Genomic DNA, 22,630 nt, shown 5'->3' on the forward strand with positions numbered 1-22,630 from the left:
AATGATGGTCATATTTTCTTTTAAAATTTGATATTCTGAATTTATTATAAAATATTGAGAAGATTTTGCTAAAAAAAAAAATCAAGAGATACATTTAACTTTTTTTAAGGAAACCAGTGCAATTATTAGGCTTAATTTGAGAAACCAATTAAGCTAATAAAATTGAGGAAAGATGCTTTACATTTGTTTTAAGAAGATTGACTCAATTATGCGGACTTGATTGAGATGTTTGCGTTTGAATCTCAACAACGACAGTGACCAGACGACATTTTGAAGGAGCAGATCAACAGTGAGCATGTTAAGAGGTAAGCCTTAACAGTTTATCCGTTTTATTGTCATTTAAGCGGGGTGGACAAACAATAGTGAACTTGTTGGTTAGCCTAAGCTAGTATGCTATATAGCTATTCAATGGGGTTTATGCACAGCTAGTGCTTTTCCATTTCATAAGGCTCCTTTTACAGCATTGATGATGTAATGTAAACTGTGTTTTTATATAATACCTGTATATAAATACTAATATTTGTTTGCTTACTTTTTCCAGATTAATGAAGAAAATTGTTACAGTATTTTCCCACAAGAGAGGAGCAGTTTATAGGTGCCATACAGCAGATATTTTTATCATGTTATTTGTGTATTATTATAATTAATAGGCAATAGTACTAATTTCTACACATTTGTTGCATCAGACCTCACATTTAATCAGGGAGGAGATGAGAGAAGTCGTCCTTTGTTGCTGATGTATGTGTGAAAAATAGGAAGAGCTCATCCGGGAGTGCAATGTAAGTGTCTTTAAACTGTTTCAGATACTTATAGTTTTCAGAAAACTGCATTTTACATATTAGCATTTGTTTATTTTACAGAATGCACAGAGAATTGCTGTCTGCCAGAGGGATGAGCAACCTTGAGGACTTCTGCATTGTCTTGGAGGATGAGTGAGTCATGGCTGGCTTGGAAAATCTAGAATTGCTGAACTGGATTTATATGTGTATTCTTCAAATTGAAATCACTCAAAAACAAACTTCTAATAAGTTTCTGACACAAACTCACTGCTACAAACTTTGGGGGAATTTTCACTGCATTGACTGATTGATTGTGTTGCTATTATTTTGAGATGCAGCTTTTATACTGGTTTTATATGTTGTGCAATTCTGTCAGGGTTTGTCTAAAATGTGACTATTCCTACTAAAGATAGTTGACAGAACAGTTTTTTCTTCCATGACACGGATAAATGACTTTTTTCAGAGCTAAACATTGCTGTAAATTTTAAATAGATTTGTTTAACAAATTGTACGTACTATTTTGTCATCAGTGGAACATGTAATAAAATGATGTTTGGCAAAATGCATTGTGCATGAGTTTCATTATAAATGATATATATTACATCTTATGAATGAGTAATGTTTATGTTAATATGAATGGTAATAAAAAATGGTGGTGGATTTGCTTATATTATAAAAGCACATTCCACTAATAATATTAAAATCATCATCTATCACTCAAAAAAAACTAGTAATTTTCACATAATCCTTTTAAGTGGTTATTGCTAAAAAATAAATAAATAAATATTAGTAAATTGTGGTGGATTTGCTTAAATTATAAAAGCACATTCCACTAATAATATTAAAATCATCATCTAACACTCTAAAATTTAGTAATCTCCACATTAATCATTCATGTGTGTAACCTCGGGGAGTGACACTGACAACAGAAGGTAGGATCCAAATGCAGGTTTATTCAAAGTCGGGCAAGTGATGGTCGATTCAGGTGCAAACAGATATATGTAGACAATCCAAAATCGTAATCAAGGTACAGGCAATAGGTCGAAAGGCTGGCGGCTAAACAGGATAACAAGGATACAAAGCTAGGTTCAAACATGGAGAAACAAGACAGGGAGAAACGCATTGTAATGTCACTTAACAGTAAACAAGACTCAGCAACCTGAATGAGTGTGTGTGCTGCTTAAATACTGTGTGTAAAGTCTTGAAGCAGGATCAGTTGTGGGAGTCTAATCAGTGGAGACTTGGAGCAGGTGTGTGTGTGTTGCATGACTGAATATGTAGTTTATCAGCAGATTTGTAGTTCTAAGTGTGTGTGTGTGTGTGTGTTTAACAGCGACATCTGGTGGTTGTTCGCTGGTGAACATGACAATGTGGCTTTTGCTAAAAAAATTAAGTTTTCAAACTACTTAAAAATAATACGTGCAATAGTGTTACCACTATTTTTTTCGGTAAATGGCACATACGATTTTTTACAGCTTGAACCAGCGACCTTCTTGCTGTAAGGCGATAGCACTACCCATTGCGCCACTGCGTCGCCCAGATAAATATTAAACAAATGAATAATGACTATATAAATGGTCCAACCCAAGCTCATTCTGGAAACGTAGCCCCGCGGACGTTTCTGGAGGCCGCGATTTATGCGTATGGCTGCGTTTTGTTTATTTCGAGCAAACGATGTGGGGCGGTGTGGCGCCGTTCGCCGGCTGACGGCTCGCCTCAGAGTGGAGGGCTTTCCCGCTGCAACCAGTTTGTCCGCTTAGCTCGCAGCGTTATGTCAGTGGAGCGGAGGCCCGGAGGAGGAGGAGCTGGCCTCGGAGATGACCGGGATCGGGTCCGCGGAAGAGCGGTTCCACAAATCAGGTAAGACGAAAAACAGAATCCAAAAAAATAAGGGTGAGAACGCGGCGGGATCCGAAAACGCAGTCAAAATCGAAGACGAGGGCTTTTGCTTTTTTTATTTTTGGACGGCTTTTGCAAACCGTCACTTAGGTTTAGGGAAGGAGGAGGAGAAGGAGGAGGAGGGCGGCCAGATTGACTGACCTGGTCAATCGTTCGGTCGTTTGGTCGTTCAGCCAGCCAGTCCGACGGACAGTCGCTTCACAGCGGCCTCCGGCGGCTTTTCACGCAAGAACAGCGTGAGCGCAAACACCGCACGCTCCCGAGAGGCGTCCGAGACATGAAAAAGCGTGCACAGCGGCCTCTTGTGGATACACGAAAACAAAAACTGCTAGAATACGTACATCCCGGGACGTATTTTGCGGTCTGCAGAAACATCCGTGGGGCTACGTTTCCATGATGAGCCCGGGTTGAAATGATCTGGTTGTTAGACAGCTGCACTTTCTTGTGTTGTCAATATGCTGGTGTTTATATAGGCCTATTATTCTGTGCACAACATGTGTATATTTATAACCAGCTCAGAGAAATTTGGGGGTCACGAGTCACCGGCATTGTTATTTTAGGGGTGGCGGGCTGAAGTTTGGGAACCCCTACTGTACATAAAGATTTAAACTCACATTATTCTTGCTTATCATTAGAGGACTAAAAAAAGGTCAGAGCATGAGGGATGGAGCTCATAAAAACCCCAGGATGGATGAAGCTCTGGGTTTATTTAAAGAAGTCTTTTCTGCCATCCGTTTCCCACAGATACCAGTGCTTTCATGTGTGCTTTTATGAATGGTTTTCTCTGCTCGGGGGGGAAAAGTGATGAAAGCAGATGAGCTTCAGCGCCGGAGCAGCATTCAGCAGACACTTTCCGCTCTCAGGAGAGCGTTTGCAGAAAAAAAACACTCTCATCACCAGAGTCTGCCATCAAATTCAGCTTCAAGACGCTTTATTGGCATGACATTTGTGTCACAGTACTGCCAAAGCATTTCAAGAACAGTTGATGCAAATTATTCGCCTTCCTGCAAAATGTGGATGTTTTTCAAACATTCCTTCAGTAGTGTTTAACTGAGATTTATTTAACACATTTCTAAAGATAATTGTTTTAATAACTTCTTATAACTCGTGTATTTTCTGTTTGCTATGATAACAGTACATAATATTCGACTAGTTACCTTGCAAAATACTAACATTAGCAGCATGAAATGAAAGTTAAGGCAAGGCAAGGCAAGTTTATTTATATAGCACATTTCATACACAATGGCAATTCAAAGTGCTTTACATAAACAAGAATAAAAGAAACAAGTAAAATAAAAATAAAAACAAATAATAAAAATGCGTAAAAACAAAACAAAACATAAAAACAGGTAAAATGTGATATAAAAGAATGAAGAAGAAGAGAAAAACATTAGCAGCATGAAATGAAAGTTAAGATGAAAAGTCATTTTTTTCATATTGTGATGTACAATATATCCGATTGAAACTGTCCTGAATTCAGAAAAAAAAGTGGGGCGGTGCATGATTTCATCCTCTGAGAACTGATTGGATCATTGAAAGATAGAAGATTGATGAATGGATGAAAGCAGAGCAGTCAAGACACACCCTTATAGCCCAGCCCTAAATGATTTATAGCCCAGTTCTAAAGGACTGATAGCCCCACCTTAAAGGACTGACAGCTTTAATCTAAAGCCTGGTTTATACTTCTGCGTCAAGTGACCGGCGTAACCCACGGCGCATGCAATGCGCATAGCTGTGTAGCATTTATGCTTCTGCACGCTGTCTCTGTTGGTCTGCATTAACACTTCTGAAACACTAGTGGGCAGTGAGGTGTAAATGTTCCTCTGTGTCGAGTTTCTTCGCTGATGATTTGCTTTTCCTGAACACTTCCTGAATGTACAAGTGGCTCAAACTCGCTCATTTTGAGGCAGGAACCGGCGGACGTGCAACAACTTTAACTATGAGGTAAACACAGAACAAAACTTTCCATCCGGAGCTCCTTCACGGCACTCCACACTTGTAAACAATCGCTCCATCAGGCTCGCACCATTCACACGGCTCTCGGTCCCACCCAGACTCGCCAGCGATACCAAGCCGACCAATCACAGAGCTTGCGCTACGCGTCGTTGCGACGTGTAGTTAAATTCTTTGAGAGGTGCACGTCACTGACGCCGACGGCCACGGCGTAGGGCTTTGCGTCAACGCCATAGCATACGCATGCGTTTGACGCAGAAGTATAAATCAGCCTTAAGTACTGATAGTTCCGCCCTAAATGACTCCAAGCCCCGCCCTATATGACTGATAGCCTCACCGTAAAAGACTGACGAAACAAAACTAAAAAATTAACAAACAAAAAACAAAACAAAAAAACGAAACAAAACAAAAAAGAAAACAAAGAAAAGAGCAAAAAAAAAAGACCCAAAACAAAAAAGAAAAAACAAAACAGACACAAAAAAGAAAACAAATAAAAACTCTAAACACAAACAAAAACAAAACACCCAAAACAAACAAAAAAACAAATAAAAAAGCAAAACAAAAACACAACAAAACACCCAAACAAACCAACAAAAAAAAACACCCAACAAACAAAACAAACAAAAAGAAAACAAAAACGTAAAAAAAGAAAACAAAACAAAGAAAGCAAAACAAAAAACCAACAAAAAACCAACAAAAAACCCAAAACTAAGCAAAAAACAAAACAAACAAAACACCCAAAACAAACAAACAAAAAGAAAACAATTAAAAAAGCAAAACAAAAACAAAACAAACAACAAAAAAACAAAAACTAAAATAAAACAAAAACAAAAACAAAAAGAAAACAAACCCCAACCCCTCCCCCCCAAAAAAAAAGAAAAAAAAAGAAAGAAAACAGAAAAAAAGCAAAAGTAAAAAAATTTTCCAAAGGAAGGAAACATGTGACACCTTAAGTTTTTCCAACTTAATATATTATTGAAAACCATATTAAATTGAGTTGAATATGTTCTTTCGTTTAGCGTGTGTGCTAGTGTGTTGTATTGTGAGCGTGCTGTATTGATAATGACTGATGCTGTCATGTGTATCCCTGAGCATCAGTGAGAATCAAAGGCTGGATTTCTCCACATGTGCTTCTGAAAGACCCGCGCTGTCACGAAGCTTCACTGCGCTTTGACTTTAACGCCAGTCAATTATTTATTGCGTTGCTGCAACGGCTTCACTCCACTCTTTCATCTGATTACTAGAAGCCTCTATCACCGCCGCAGACGCTCACTGATCTCAAATCAGCGCATTGTTTTCTCATAAACAGGCAACGCTTTCACTGCAAACGACCAAAAGTCGGAGAAAATTACATCAGTCCAGGAAAACTTAGAGCAGAGCTTCACCAAAGCAACAACAGGAGGAGAAACTAAACCGATTCAACTAAACTAAATGAATTAATTGATTCTAATAATTCAGGTGACTTTGGCAATTCTGACCTACAGTCTTATGCAAAAGTTTGGCCACCCCTGATCATTTTCAGAATTGCAAGCCCTAAAGCCTGCCGGCTGTTCAAATCAGCAAATTCATCTGGATGTATTTTATATCCAAGGAAAAAAGTGACATTTCAGTTCTGACAGAACATTTATTTCATCAACAGATGCAGTGCAATTTAACCAATAACAAAAACAGACACAAAAACTGGGCACCCCAACTGAATGATGACATCAATCTTTTGTAGAGCCACCCTGTGCTGAAATAACAAGAGGGGTCTGGATGCAGACCTGGTGCAGTGCAATCTGGGCTGCATCTAATGCTTTTTAATGGGCTCACCTAACCCCACCCCTAACCCTATACCCGTCACACTGACGTCACTCGCTCCATTTGAGCGCATTGTGTCTGACATTGCATCGCTGAGTGATGCATTTTTTAGATTGCATCATAAAGGCTGCATCCAGATACTATTGGAAATAACAGCTTGTGGACGCTTCTTATAGTCAAAGATAAGTCTCTGAAGTCTTGCTGTAGGCATTTTGGGCCATTCTTCCTTGCACATTTTTTCCAGATCAGTCAGGTTTGAGGGGTGCCGTGTATGAACGAACCTTTTCAAATCAACCCATAGATTTAGTAGACACAAATGCGTACAAATGTTTCTTTGTTTTGTTTTCTTTTATTCATTTTGTTTGTTTTGTTTTTTTCATTTTGTTTTGTTTTGGGGTTTTTTGTTAGTTTTTTGTTTTGTTTTGTTTTGGGTGTTTTGTTTTTATTTTGTTTAGTTTTTTTGTTGTTGTTTTTAGGGGGGGTGTTTGTTTGTTTTTTGTTTTTAGTGTTTTGTTTTTTGTTTTGCTTTTTTAATAGTTTTCTTTTTTTGTTTGTTTTGTTTTTTGTTGTTTGTTTTGGGTGTTTTGTTTTGTTTTTGTTTTGTTTTTTTGTTGGTTTTTTTGTTTTGGTTACTTTGATTTTTTTTCCTTTTTTTTGGTTTCTTTGTTTTGTTTTTCGGTTTTGTTTTGTTTTTTTGTTTTGTTTTTTGTTGTTTGTTTTGGGTTTTTTGTTTGTTTTTTGTTTTGTTTTTTGTTGTTTGTTTTGGGTGTTTTTTTTTTGGGGGGGTTTTTTGTTTGTTTTTTGTTGTTTGTTTTGGGTGTTTTGTTTTGTTTTGTTTTTGTTTTGTTTTGTTTTTTTGTTGGTTTTTTGTTTTGGTTACTTTGATTTGTTTTCTTTTGTTTTTTTTTGTTTTTTTTTTAGTTTTTTGTTTTGGTTTCTTTGTTTTGTTTTTCGGTTTTGTTTTGTTTTTTGTTTTTTTGTTTTGTTTTTTGTTGTTTGTTTTGGGTTTTTTGTTTGTTTTTTGTTTTGTTTTTTGTTGTTTGTTTTGGGTGTTTTGTTTTGTTTTTGTTTGTTTGGGATTTTTTGTTTGTTTTTTGTTGTTTGTTTTGGGTGTTTTGTTTTGTTTTTGTTTGTTTGGGATTTTTTGTTTGTTTTTTGTTGTTTGTTTTGGGTGTTTTGTTTTGTTTTTGTTTTTTTGTTGGTTTTTTGTTTTGGTTTCTTTGATTTGTTTTCTTTTGTTTTTTGGGGGGGGAGTTTTGTTGGTTTTTTGCTTTGGTTTCTTTTTTTTTTTTTTTTTTTTTGGATTTTTTGTTGTTTGTTTTGGGTTTTTTGTTGTTTTTTTGTTTTGGTTTCGTTTTTTATTATTATTATTATTTTTTGCTATGAAAATCTGAGTTTAGACCTCACAACTTCTTTTATTTGGTTTGAAATTCCAGTTTCACATATTGCAATAATCCGACTTGATGTGAGGCAAGTTTAAAAAAAAAAGGCAAATGTGAATCAGATGAGGGGAAAGGCCCTGTTTAATGTGCCTCTATGTCTCTCTAGATTCTCCTCCGGCTGATGTGAACACATGGTGAGGAAAGCACACATCTCTGGCGTCCCCTCATTTATCACTTCTGCAGAGAAACGAAGCTCTTTCTGGCGCATTACAGCAGCTGTTTGAACTCCTGAAAAGAGAAGCAACGCTTGATAAAGTGTCACCAATAGAGTTTGATGAGTGCGTTTGAAGAGGAGAGTTAATGCCAGAGTCAAAGCACACTCTCTACACCGCACTGCGCCTGCCTGCTGCCATTGACTTACATTAGAATGGAAAAATTATCATCTGCCACGGAAGCACTTTAGATTCAGTGTATGTATGGGGATATTTAATGACATTTCTTTATCATCCGTTTAAAGAGAGAGAGAATTTTGGGGGATCTTTCCTAAATAGCTTGCAGTGTGCAGGCATTAGGAATACAGCATGTCAATTGTTGTAAATTGTTAATTGAAAAGAAAAAGTGAAAAGGTTATTTCAAAATGAACGATAATTAATATATTAATAGAGTGCATGAAGGAATGCAAGAAAAAGGCAAAACTGTGTACATACGTGCACATGCATGAAAGATGACATCGTGTAAAAGCCAAACAGGTAAGGTTTTCTGAAACATTAACTTGTGTCATTTAATATTATATGAGATAAATGCCTTGTTTGGAATGCTTGCTTACGTTGGAAATGCCTTGCTTGGAATCCTTTTTGTCAAACTTTTTACAAACTTATTGTAAAACAGTAACTAATGTGAAAAAAACTGAAAACAAATACACAAACAAATGCATTAATAAATGCGCAAATAAATGCAAAAATAAATGCAAGCATAAATGCCAAAATAATTGCAAAAATGCAAGCAGGAATAAATAGATAAATGAATGCAAAATAAATGTAGAAGTCTCAGATTAAATGTAAAAACATGTCAAAATAAATGCATAAATAATTGTCAAAATAATTTAAAATTAAATAAATGCGTGAATAAAAACGTCTATAGGTTTTTTAAAAAAATGCAAAACAAATGCAAAAGTAAATGCATAAAAAGTCTAAATATAATTTCAAAATAAATGTATAAAAACATAAAAAAATAATTCATAGATGCCTGAATGAATGCATAAAAATGTCCAAACATATGCAATAATGAATGATTGAATGAATACATAAATGAATGCAAAACAATGTAAAATTGCATAAAAATGAAATGCATAAAAATGTCAAAATAAATGCATACATAAATGCAAACATTAATGTATAATTAAATTTCAAAATAACTGCACAAATAAATGCAAAAATTAATTTCAAAATAAATGTATAAATAATTCAAAATAAATGCATAGGTAAATGCAAAAATGAATGCATAAATAAATGTCAGAATAATTGTAAAAACTAAATGCATAAATAAATGCATGAATACGTTTATAAATAGATGTAAAAATAATTGTGAAATGAATGTAGAGATAAATGCAAAATAAATGTAAAAATAAATGCAAAAAAATGTCAAAACAAATGCATGAATATAGCAAAAACAAATGCATAAATTAATTTAAAAATAAATGCATGAATATTGCAAAAACAAATGCATACATTTATTTAAAAAAAAATGTATAAAAATGTCAACATAAATGCGTACATAAATGCTAAAATTAATGAACAAATAAATGTCTAAATAATTGCAAAATCTAAATGCATAAATAAATACATAAATAGATGAAAGAAATTTGTGAAAGGAATGCATAAATAAATGTAAATAAATGTAAATCAAATGTAAAATAAATGCATAAAAATGTCAAAATAAATGCACGGATATCGCAAAAATAAATGCATAAACTAAATTTTAAATAAATGTATAAAAATGTCAAAATAAATGCATAACAAGCAAAAATTAATGCATAAACAATTTTCAAAATAATTGCAAAAATTAAATGCATAAATAAACATAATTGCAAAAATAAATGTATTAATACAATTACAAAAATAGTATAATACATTTAAAAAGTAAATGGATAAATGTTAAAATAATTGCAAAAAAATACAAAAATAAAGCATGAACAAATACATAAACAATTGCAAAAATAAATGCATAAATAAATGTTAAAATAATTGAAAAATTAATGCAAATAAACACATGCATAAATAAATACCTGTAAATGCATACCTGTAAATGTCTAAATATTAAGATGCACAAACGTGTAAAGCATATGTTCACAAATGCATGAATAAAAGGTGGTAAACAGAATAAATGCAGCTGTTTTAAACACGTGAAAGCACTGTAGAGCCCGAGGAGAGAACGCTTTCTTTCACCTCTGTTAAACAGGTATTGTCAGCCAGCAAATGGTTTGCTCTGCCCTTGAACACTGGATTAAGGTAAAGCAATCTTTAATGTGAGTGTTTACAGATGTGTGGAGCGGCGCAGTGGAGCTCACGAGCATCTACATCCATGCAGATCTGCATTTATTAACCAGAACACATCTCTCTTTATCTCAATGACCTTCCTGCATCCTTCAACCGCTTCACATCAGCTCAGCACTCAAGAGACCTTCACTTATGACAACCACAACCACGACTATACGCAGAACACACACGCAAAATCTACATATTTCCATTTGTATGCATGAGAAACACCAGGGAATTTGAGTTTGCCATAACCTTAAACATTTATTTTTCTTTTCTTTTTTACCCTAGGGGTTTTCTAAGTCACACACAACACATTTCATTGTTATAATTATATAATATAATTATAAAATATACATTTATTTACATTATTAAATGTTACATTACAAGTTTGGTTTAACAAAAACAACAACAACAACAATAATAATAATGATAATAATATTAATAATAAAATCATAATGTGCTTAACATTATTGGTATTATTTAAATACTGCATACGATAAAATATTATTATTATTATTTAATAAATAATAACAATAAACATAATGATGCTATTATTAATAATAATGATAATAATAAATAAAATAATAACAATAACAATATAATACTAATGATAATAATACTAATAACAATACTACTAATAATAATAAAATAATAATAGTAAAACCATAATGTGCTTTAAATTATTAGTATTATTTGAATACTGCGTATAATAAAATATTAATATTATTTAATAAATCAAAACGATAAACATAATGTTGCTATTATTATTATCATTATTATTAATTAATAAAGTAACATCAATAACATTATACTACTACTAATAATAATTATAATGAAAATAAAAATAAGAATAAATTATTATTATTATTATTATTATTATTAAATAAATCATAAAGATAAACAATGATGCTAATATAATTGTAATTAATAATAATATTAATAATAATAACAATAACAATATAATAATACTAATACTAATTACAACAACAATAATAAAATAATACTAATAACAATAACAATAATAATAATAATTACAACAACAACAATAATAATAATAATAATAATAATAATGATGATAATAATAATGTGCTTAAAATATTATAATGTGCTTAAATTACTAGTATTTTTTAAATGCTGCATACAATTAAATATAAAAATGATATTAATAATAAAACCATAACAATATTAACAGTAATGATAATAAAATCATAATGTGCTTAAATTACGAGTATTTTTAGAATGCTGCATACAATAAAATATTATTATTACTATTATGATTATTTAATAAATCATAAAAATAAACAACAATGCTATTATTATCATTCATAATAATAATAATAATAATAATAATGATAAATAACAACATAAATATACTAATACTACTAATAATGTTTATAATAATAAAATCACAATGTGCTTGAAAATTATTACTATTATTCAAATACTGCATACAATAAAAATATTACCAAGTCAAAATAAGTAATAATTTTTTTATAAATAATATTATAAAACATAAAGATGATATTATTATTAATAATAAATAAAATAAAAACAACATTACAATGATAATAGTAATATAATACTGATAACAAAAATATTATAGTAAAAATAATAAAGTCATAATGTGCTTTAAATTTATACTGCTATTAATTAATTAATTAGTTAATTAATAATAATAATAATAATATAATAATAACAATAATAATAACAACAATAATAATAATAATAATAATAATAATATAATAATAACAATAACAATAAAAAATATAATAATAATAATAATAATAATATTATTATTATTATTATTATTGTTAAAATATTATTATTATTATTATTATTATTGTTATTATTATTATTATTATTATTATAAAACCAAAAGGGGTACATTAAACTATTGAAATATAAACATAAAATCTAGAATATTTTAATGCAGACAAAAAATAAATTCTCAATCAATATAAAAATTCTCAAAGCAATATTAATCAAATATGACACTGAACTAAAAAAAGAACATAAAAGATAGCAATTAGCACATTTTTTAAAATCATTTTTAAATAATAATTCTGCAAAATTCACTTCTACAACTTGATTTACCCCCTCAAGACAGGGTGATTTCTTAAATGTGAAATAAAGATACTAAATAATAATGAATAAGCCTTAAACACGGCAGGCTGATGTGCTGCACTGCCTGCGCTGTGATTATCCTCCACTGAACACCAGCAGCTCCTACAGTACTGCTCAATGATAGGTGAGTCAATAAAGCAGCGCTGGAAGAGGAATTAACCCCTGCATTGAGTCTTCAGCATTATCACTGATGCAGAGACATGACGCAAGAGCAGAGCAAACACGCTTTAATAACTCTGATCTCCATACACACATCAGCATCATCTGACACAATTACACACACTGCTGTCCTGAGATCCATTTCCCCTGAGAAAGAGTGAGAGTGTGTGACTGATATAAACAGAAGCAGAAACTCCTCCATCCTTACAGTGACGGTCATTACAGCTGACTACGGATGATGCGCGCGCACACACACACACACACACACACAAACACACACACACACACACACACACACACACACACACACACACACACACACACACGCACACAAAAACACACACACACACACACACACACACACACACACACACACACACACACACACACACACAGAGAGAGAGAGACAAATATGCATGCAAGCACACATACATACTAACACACAAAAATACACATGAATGCATGTATATAAACACAAACAAACACACATGCCTACACAGACACATGCATTCATGCACACACACATCCACAAACGCACACACAAAAAGACAAAATCACACAGAGACATGTACATGCACGCACACACACACACACACACACACACAGAAACACACTCGCAAACACACAAACACGAATGAACGCACACAGACAAACATGCATGCATGCACACACGTGCAAAAACACACACACACATGCACACACACACATGCACACACACACATGCATGCACACACTCAAAAACACACAAACATACACTCATGTGTACACACAAACACAAACACACACACACATGCGCACACACGCGCACGCACACACACACACACACACACACACACACACACACACACACACACGCACGCACGCACACACACACACACAGACTCACATACACGCACGCACGCATGCACGCACGCACGCACGCACACACACAGACTCACATACAAACACACATTCACACAAACATAAACACACGCACAATACAATGTTAAACACACTGCACATACACAGAAAAAAAACACACAAACACTCACAGACACACATATGCACACAGAATACAGTCTCACACATCACGCAAGCACAATACACTCATCAACACTGTACACACACACACACGCACGCACACACAAACACGCACACACAGACAAATAAGCATACATCCATGCACATAAACACAAACACACACCCACAAATGCACACACACACACACAAACTTACACACACATGCACACGCGCATACACAAACACAAATGTATGCACAAACACAAACACATGTATGCGTGCACACACACAATCTCAAAAACACACAAACATACACTCATGTGCACACACAAACAAACTCATAGACACACACGTGAACACACACTCTCACAAACACTGGTGCATGCACACACATACGCACATACACACATACCCACTTCCCACACACACACACACACACACACACACACACACACACACACACACACACACACACACACACACACACACACACACACACACACACACACACACACACACACACACACACACACAAGCATCAGATCTGCAGAAACTCTTAAAATCTATCAATCAAGCCAATTAGAGTCAGACCAGAGCAGACGCTTCAGTCACACACTGATGAAACATTACCAATACTCTTCAGTGTCGTTCAGCAGATGCTCGAATCTTTATTCAACACTACACCAGGCTTCTACAGTTCCTCACTGCTGATTCCTGCCATCACACACATTATCTATAAACCCTCATAGAGCAATAAATGTCACATATGGCCTCTGCGTATGATGATGGGGCATAGCTAGAGCATTAAAGGGACAGTTCACTCAAAATGAAAAAGATATGTCAGCATTTAAACTACCACTACTATGGTTTCCTGCTATGGAAGTCAATGGTTACCGGTTTTCAACATTCTTCAAAATATCTTCTTTTATTGCTGGACATTAAAGAAAACATGCTTAAAAATACTGGACACTGGTAGCCATTGAGATTTGTTTTTCCTACAATGGAAGTCAATGGTTACCCATTTTCAACATTCTTCAAATTATCTTCTTTTGTGTTCAACAGAAAAAACGAAAAAAAAAATATAAATAAATAAAACACGTCAGCATTTATTGTTCAGTTTATTTTTATTTATTCTGCTGAACACAAAAGAAAATAGGAAAAGCCATTGACTTTTGATTTTCCAACAATGGAAGTTAATGGTTAGCGGTTTCCAACATTCTTCAAAATGTTTTCTTTTGACAGAAGATTAAGAAGATAAATTAAATTATTCTGTCAGCATTTATTTCATATTAAAATTTATATCTTCTTCATAAAACACAAAAGAAAAAGCCAATGATATTTGTTTTTCCTACTATGGAGGTCAATGGTTACCAGTTTACAACATTCTTAAAATATGTTCTTTTGTTGCTGAAGACAAAAGAAATTATGGCAAATGTTGAAAACTGGTAGCCATTTAGATTTGTTTTCTCTACAATGGAAGTCAATGGTTACCGGTTTCCAACATTCTTCAAAATATCTTCTTTTCAGTTCAACAGAAGAAAGTAAAAAATAAAATTATTCTTTCAGCATTTATTTTATAGTTAAATTTATTTCTTCAAGCAAAAAAACACAAAAGAAAAAGCCATTGATATTTGTTTTTCCTATAATGGAAGTCAATGGTTACTCGTTTCCAACATTCTTCAAAATATATTCTTTTATTGCTGGACACAAAACAAAACACGCTTAAAAATGCTGGACACTGGTAGCCATTGAGATTTCTTTTTTCCTACAATGAAAGTCAATGGTTACCGGTTTCCAACATTCTTCAAAATATCTTCTTTTGTGTTCAACAGATGAAACTCAAGAATAAAAATCTGTCAGCTTTTACTGTACAGTTTAATTGTATTTCTTCTGCTGAACACAAAAGAAAATACACTGAAAAATGTTGGAAACCGGTAACCATTGACTTCCACAATAGAAAAAAAATGTCAATGGTTACTAGTTTCTAGCATTCTTCAAAATGTCTTCTTTTATTGCTGAACACAAAAGAAAATATATTGACAAATGTTGAAAACTGGTAGCCATTTAGATTTGTTGTCCCAACAATGGAAGTCAATGGTTACCGGTTTCCAACATTCTTCAAAATATCTTCTTTTCAGTTCAACAGAAGAAAGTCCTAATAAAATTATTCTGTCAGCATTAATTTTATAGTTAAATTTATATCTTCTGCATAAAACACAAAAGAAAAAGCCATTGATATTTGTTTTTCCTACTATGGAAGTCAATGGTTACCCGTTTCCAACATTCTTCAAAATATCTTCTTTTGTTGCTGGACACAAAAGATAATGCAGAGAGATTTTCTTCAACACATTTCTGATCATAATAGTTTTAAGAACTCATGTCTAATAACTGATTTATTTTCTCTTTGTCATGATGACGGCACATAATATTATATTAGATAATCTTTAAGACACTAGTGTTCAGCTTAAAGTGGCATTTAAAGACTTCACTAGCTTAATAAGGTTAAGTTAGTGTAATTAGGCAAGTCATTGTATAACAGTGGTTTGTTCTGGAGACAATCCAACACTAATATTGCTGAAGGGGGCTAATGATACTGACCTTAAAACAGTGTTTAAAACTAATAAAAACTGCTTTTACTCTAGCCGAAATAAACCAAATAGAACTTTCTCCAGAAGAAAAAATATTAGAGGAAATACTGTGAACAATTCCTGAATCTGTTCAACATCATTTGGGAAATATTAGAAAATGAAATTCACAGGAGGGTGAATAATTCCAGTCCAGCTGTTTATCATCTCTAGTCTGAATCTCAGAGACAGTGATCATGACTCTGTTCCCTCATGCTGTTTGGACACATCTCTAGATGTTCATGAACTTGTGTTTTCCTGACAGCGACACAACAAGCCTGATTAATGAAGAGCAGCAGATTAAAGCCTCATGCATAAATGATCTTCTGCTGGTTCCAGAAAGGCCAGACGCTGAGATGAACATGTTCTCCATTAACTTCACTATCACCAACAACTCACTGCAGGAGAACTAATGAGCTGAAGCACAAAGAGCTGGCGGAGCGCGTACACACACGCACGCACGCACACACACACACACAAGGCTAAAAATAAAATGATGTTCAGAGCAGACGTGTGAACACTGGATAAACACACCTTCAGCATCTGTGATTGAGTTCAGTGCAATATTAGAGCAACCAGAGTAAATCAAAGTCACAGAATAAAGCGGTGTGTTCCTGTCTGAGAGAGAGTGTGTGTGTGTGTGTGCATTTATCGGTGTGTCTGTTTGTGCATGGTTGTTTATTTGTGCACGCGTGTGGTTGTGCATGTGTGTGTGTGGGTTTGTATATGATTGCACACGTCTGCACATGTATGTGCGTGTGCATCAGTGTGTGTCTGTGCATCCTTGTGTGAGTGTGTGTTGGTGCATTTTTTTACCTGTGTGTGCGTAAACTAGTGATTCTGTGTGTGTGTGTGTGTGTGTGTTCATGCATGAGTAATTTTGTGTGTGTGTATTTGCATTTGCATTGCTGATGAGGAGTTACATGACCTGTCTGTTATCTGATAGTGGACAATCTGTAACTCCGGCACACATATTGCTGCCAGAAACAATACATCCATCTGTCCATCCATCTGTTCATCCATCCATTTGTCCATCCATCCATCTGTCCATCCATCCATCTGTCCATCCATCCATCTGTTCATTCATCCATCTGTTCATCCATCCATCTGTTCATTCATCCATCTGTTCATCCATCCATCTGTTCATCCATCTATCTGGCAATCCATCTGTCCATCCATCCATCTGTCCATTCATCCATCTGTCCATCCATCTGTCCATCCATCTGTCCATTCATCCATCTGTTCATCCATCCATCTGTCCATCCATCCATCTGTCCATTCATCCATCTGTCCATCCATCTGTTCATCCATCCATCTGTCCATCCATCCATCTGTCCATCCATCTGTCCATTCATCCATCTGTCCATCCATCTGTTCATCCATTCATCTGTCCATTCATCTGTCCATCCATCTGTCCATCCATCTGTTCATCCATCCATCTGTCCATCCATCCATCTGTCCATCCATCTGTTCATCCATCCATCTGTCCATCCATCCATCTGTCCATCCATCTGTTCATCCATCCATCTGTCCATCCATCCATCTGTCCATTCATCCATCTGTTCATCCATTCATCTGTCCATTCATCCATCTGTCCATCCATCTGTCTATTCATCCATCTATCCATCCATCTGTTCATCCATCCATCTGTCCATCCATCTGTCCATTCATCCATCTGTTCATCCATCCATCTGTCCATCCATCTGTCTATTCATCCATCTATCCATCCATCTGTTCATCCATCCATCTGTCCATCCATCCATCTGTCCATCCATCTGTCCATTCATCCATCTGTTCATCCACCCATCTGTCCATCCATCCATCTGTCCATCCATCTGTCCATTCATCCATCTGTTCATCCATCCATCTGTCCATCCATCCATCTGTCCATCTATCTGTCCATTCATCCATCTGTCCATCCATCTGTCCATCCATCCATCTGTCTATTCATCCATCTATACATCCATCTGTTCATCCATCCATCTGTCCATCCATCCATCTGTCCATCCATCTGTCTATTCATCCATCTATCCATCCATCTGTTCATCCATCCATCTGTCCATCCATCCATCTGTTCATCCATCCATCTGTCCATCCATCCATCCATCCATCTGTCCATCCATCCATCTGTCCATTCATCCATCTGTCCATCCATCTGTTCATCCATCCATCCGTTCATCCATCCATCCATCCATCCATCCATCCATCCATCCATATGTCCATTCATCCATCTGTCTATCCATCTGTCCATTCATCCATCTGTCCATCCATCCATCCATCCATCCATCCATCCGTCCATCCATCCATCCATCCATCCATCCATCTGTTCATCCATCCGTCCATCCATCCATCCATCCGTCCATCCATCCGTCCACCCAACTGTCTGTCCGTCCGTTCATCCATTTATTAGTTCGTCCGTCAGTCTATCCATTCATCCCTCAGTTCCTCCATCTGTCCATCAAGTCTTTCCATCCATCTGTGCATCCATTCATCCATCTATCTATCTGTGTTATCCCTCTATCAGTCTGTCTATCTGTCCATCCATCCATCCATCCATCCATCCCTCTGTCTATTCATGTCTTTCTGTCCATCCATCTGTAAGTCTGTCCATCCATTCATCATCAAATAGTCATCTGTCTATCGGTCCATCTATCCGTTAGTCTGTCCATCCTGTCATCCATCTATCTGTGCATCCGATCATCCATCTATCTATCTATCTATCTATCTATCTATCTATCTATCTATCTATCTATCTATCTATCTATCTATCTATCTATCTATCTATCTATCTATCTATCTATCTATCCATCTATCCTTCCATCCATCCCTCAGTCTATTCATCTGTCCATCCACCTGTCGTCTGTCTGTCTATCATCCATACTGCTGTCCTGTGTCCTGCATGTGTGGTGTTCAGCAGTAATGTGTGTTGTGGTTTATGATATCGTTTACAGAGTTTACCAAACGCAGTCGCTGCTTGCTTGTTACTTCTACACTGTAAATCTGCACATATTGCAGTCAAATCTGGGCTAGAGAAGAGAGCAAATTCATTTTAGAGTAACACACCATATGGAGGAGCAAAAAATGCTGTCGCTGTCTGTCTGTCTCTGTGTGTGTGTGTGTGTGTGTGAGTGTGTAAGCATTAAAGTCCTGCATGTTTTCACTTGTCAAGCTGGTACTTATGAGTGTGTTTTAGTGTGCGAATGAGTGTATGTTTGTGTATGCAGTCTGTGCATGCATCTGTGTGTGTGTGTGTGTGTGTGTGTGTGTGTGTGTGTGTGTGTGTGTTAATTTCACAGTATTATTTCGCTACAATCAGCTAGAATGAAAAAGTGAATCAAAGGACAGGAAATAAAATAGAAACCATGTAATTATTCCTATTGCAAACTGTTTCTCTGTTTATTTTGTTAAATTGAGACTTTTGCTGAAGTCTTCTTCGTATACTTAAGTAAGATAAGTTAGGAGAAGATATGCAAAAATATACACATTTTATTGTACTAGTTTAACATTTCATTTGCAACCGATATACTGGCCACTTTATTAGGTACACCTTACTAGTACCTGGTTGGACCCCTTTTGCCTTCAGAGCTGCTTTAATCCTTCATGGCAGAGATTCAACAAGCTGCTGGAAATATTCCTCAGGGATTTTGCTCCATATTGTCATGATAGCATCACACAGTTGCTGCAGATTTGTCGACTGCACATCCATGATGCCAATCTCCCGTTCCACCACATCCCAAAGCTGCTCTATTGGATTGAGCTCTGGTGACTGTGGAGGCCATTTGAGTACAGTGAACTCATCGTCATGTTCAAGAAACCAGTCTGAGATGATTGAGCTTTATGACATGCTGCGTTATCCTGCTGGAAGTAGCCATCAGAAGATGGAGACACTGTGCTCATAAAGGGATGGACATGGTCAGCAGCAATACTCAGGTAGGCTGTGGCGTTGATGCTCAATTGGTACTAATGGACCCAAAGAAAATCTCCCCCACACCATTACACCACCACCACCAGCCTGAACCGCTGATACAAGGCAGGATGATCCATGCTTTCATGTTGCTGACGCCAAATTGTGAGTCGAGCATCTGAATGTGTCAGCAGAAATGGAGACTCATCAGAGCAGCAACGTTTCTCCAATCTTCTATTGTGCAGTTTTGGTGAGTCTGTGTGAATTGTAGCCTCAGTTTCCTGTTCTTAGCTGACAGGAGCGGCACCCGGTGTGCTCTTCTGCTGCTGTAGCCCATCCCCCTCAAGGTTGGCCGTGTTGTGTGTTCAGAGATGCTCTTCTGCAGAGCTCGGTGGTAGCGAGTGCTTATTTGAGTTACTGTTGCCTTTCTATCAGCTGGAACCAGTCTGGCCATTCTCCTCTGACCTCTGGCCTCATCAACAAGGCATTTGCGCCAGCAGAACTGCCGCTCACTGGATATTTCCTCTTTGTCGGAGCATTCTCTGTAAACCCTAGAGATGGTTGTGCATGAAAATAGCAGTGGATCAGCAGTTTCTGAAATACTCAGAGCAGCCCGTTTGGCAGCAACAACCATGCCACGTTCAAAGTCACTTAAATCCCCTTTCTTCCCCATTCTGAGGCTCGATTTAACTGCAGCAGATCCTCTTGACCATGTCTACATGCCGAAATGCATCGACTTGCTGCTCTGATTGGCTGATTAGAAATGTCCATTAACGAGCAGTTACCTAATAAAGTGGCCGGTGAGTACTGAATTGTAATAGTTTAACATGAGAGGGCTGGAACAACATAAAAATAATAGTAATTAGTTATAAAAGTTTTACTAAGTGCAGTAAAATAAAAGCCACAGCACATTGCAGTAAGGAGTGTAAAATGAGCACGTGTGTGTCTGTCATGAAGACTCTGAAATAAATGCGAGTCTGCACTTGTGAAGATTATGATTCCACTAAAGATTAGCGTTTTGACCTGAATTTGTCTTGTTTGCCAAACCCAAACCCATGAGCATTAATGCAGGCTGCTCCAGCTGGATTACGGGCTGCTGAACGTGCTGTATCTGACAGATGGAGCACACTCGCCTACGTGTGTGTGTGAGTTTTGGGCTGTTTTTGGGTTTTTCACACAATCCTTCTATGTGATAGACGTGTGTGTGTGTGTGTGTGTGTGTGTGTGTGTGTGTGTGTGTGTGTTTCTCTCCTCATGTCACCATATGGCTGCTAGACACTACAAGAGTCCAGAAATGACCAGACAGAGTTTAATCTTCCTGACACACACACGTACCAGCTGGATGAGTAAAAACATGCAGGACTTTAATGCTTGCTCACACAGAGACACACAGATGCACACACAGACACACATTTGCACATACACATGCATAAAAATACACAGATGCACACGCGCGTGCACAGACACACTCGTGCACAAACAGACACAATAGCGCACAGATACACTCACTAGCGCAAAGATACACACATCGATGCGCACACACGCAGATGTACACACGTGTACACAAATACACACATGCAGGACTTTAATGCTTACTCACAAAAAAAGACCAAAAAAAAAAAAAAACACACTAAAAAACAAAAACATAAAAAACACCAAAACAAAACCAAAAACTAAACAAAACAATAAAAACCAAAACAAAACTAAAAACAAAACAAAACAATAGAAATCAAAATAAAACTACAAACAAAACAATACTAAAACTAAACAAACAACTAAACAAAGAACTAAACAAAAACTAAACAAAACACAAAATAAAACAAAAAACTAAACAAAAATTAAACAAAACAAAATAAAACAAAAAACAAACACTCACACAGAAAGAGAGAGAGAGAGAGAGAGAGAGAGAGAGAGAGAGAGAGAGAGAGAGAGAGAGAGAGAGAGAGAGAGAGAGAGACGCACACACACATACACCTGACAAATAAAGTTTGAAATACAGCACCTGAACAGCGATCCAGCAGCGGTGCTGGAGACCAGAGGAGAAGAGCAATAATCATGTCTAAAGTATAGGCAGAATATAATAATAATAATAATAATAATAATAATAATAATAATAATAATAATAATAATATATTATTATTATTATTATTATTATTATTATTATGAGAGTTTAAGAATAATATCAAAATGCACTTTTAGCTGATGCTGACAGCTGATGTGTAACATCCACTCCAATTCACCACATTGCCACATTGATAAACTAAAACAAAAAAGTAAACAAATGACAGAATTAAACAAAAACAAAACAAAGGAAATCAAAACAAAAAATTAACAAACAAAACAAAAAAGACCAAAAAACAAAGCAAAAAAAAAACACTAAAAAACAAAAACACCAAAACAAAAAATAAACAAAACCAAAAACTAAACAAAACTATAAAAATCAAAACAAAACTAAAAACAAAACAAAAAC

General features: G+C 35.5%; 1 protein-coding gene across 2 annotated transcripts in view; it reads right to left on the reverse strand.

Annotated features, from left to right (window-relative positions):
• adgra1b (adhesion G protein-coupled receptor A1b) overlaps nucleotides 1-22,630 on the reverse strand; it is a 168,783-nt gene that overhangs the window by 68,856 nt on the left and 77,297 nt on the right. The window contains exon 13 of one of the 2 annotated variants that reach the window (XM_073920363.1): nucleotides 7,811-8,101. The exons of the other annotated variant lie outside the window; for it this stretch is intronic. Coding sequence (XP_073776464.1) covers nucleotides 8,081-8,101 — 21 coding nt within the window. The 3' untranslated portion in view covers nucleotides 7,811-8,080. Of the gene's footprint in view, nucleotides 1-7,810; nucleotides 8,102-22,630 lie in introns of those variants that run through there. 2 annotated transcript variants of the gene reach the window in all.

This window comes from Danio rerio, chromosome 13 (assembly GCF_049306965.1).
Source record: "Danio rerio strain Tuebingen ecotype United States chromosome 13, GRCz12tu, whole genome shotgun sequence".
Classification (NCBI taxonomy): Eukaryota; Metazoa; Chordata; class Actinopteri; order Cypriniformes; family Danionidae; genus Danio; species Danio rerio.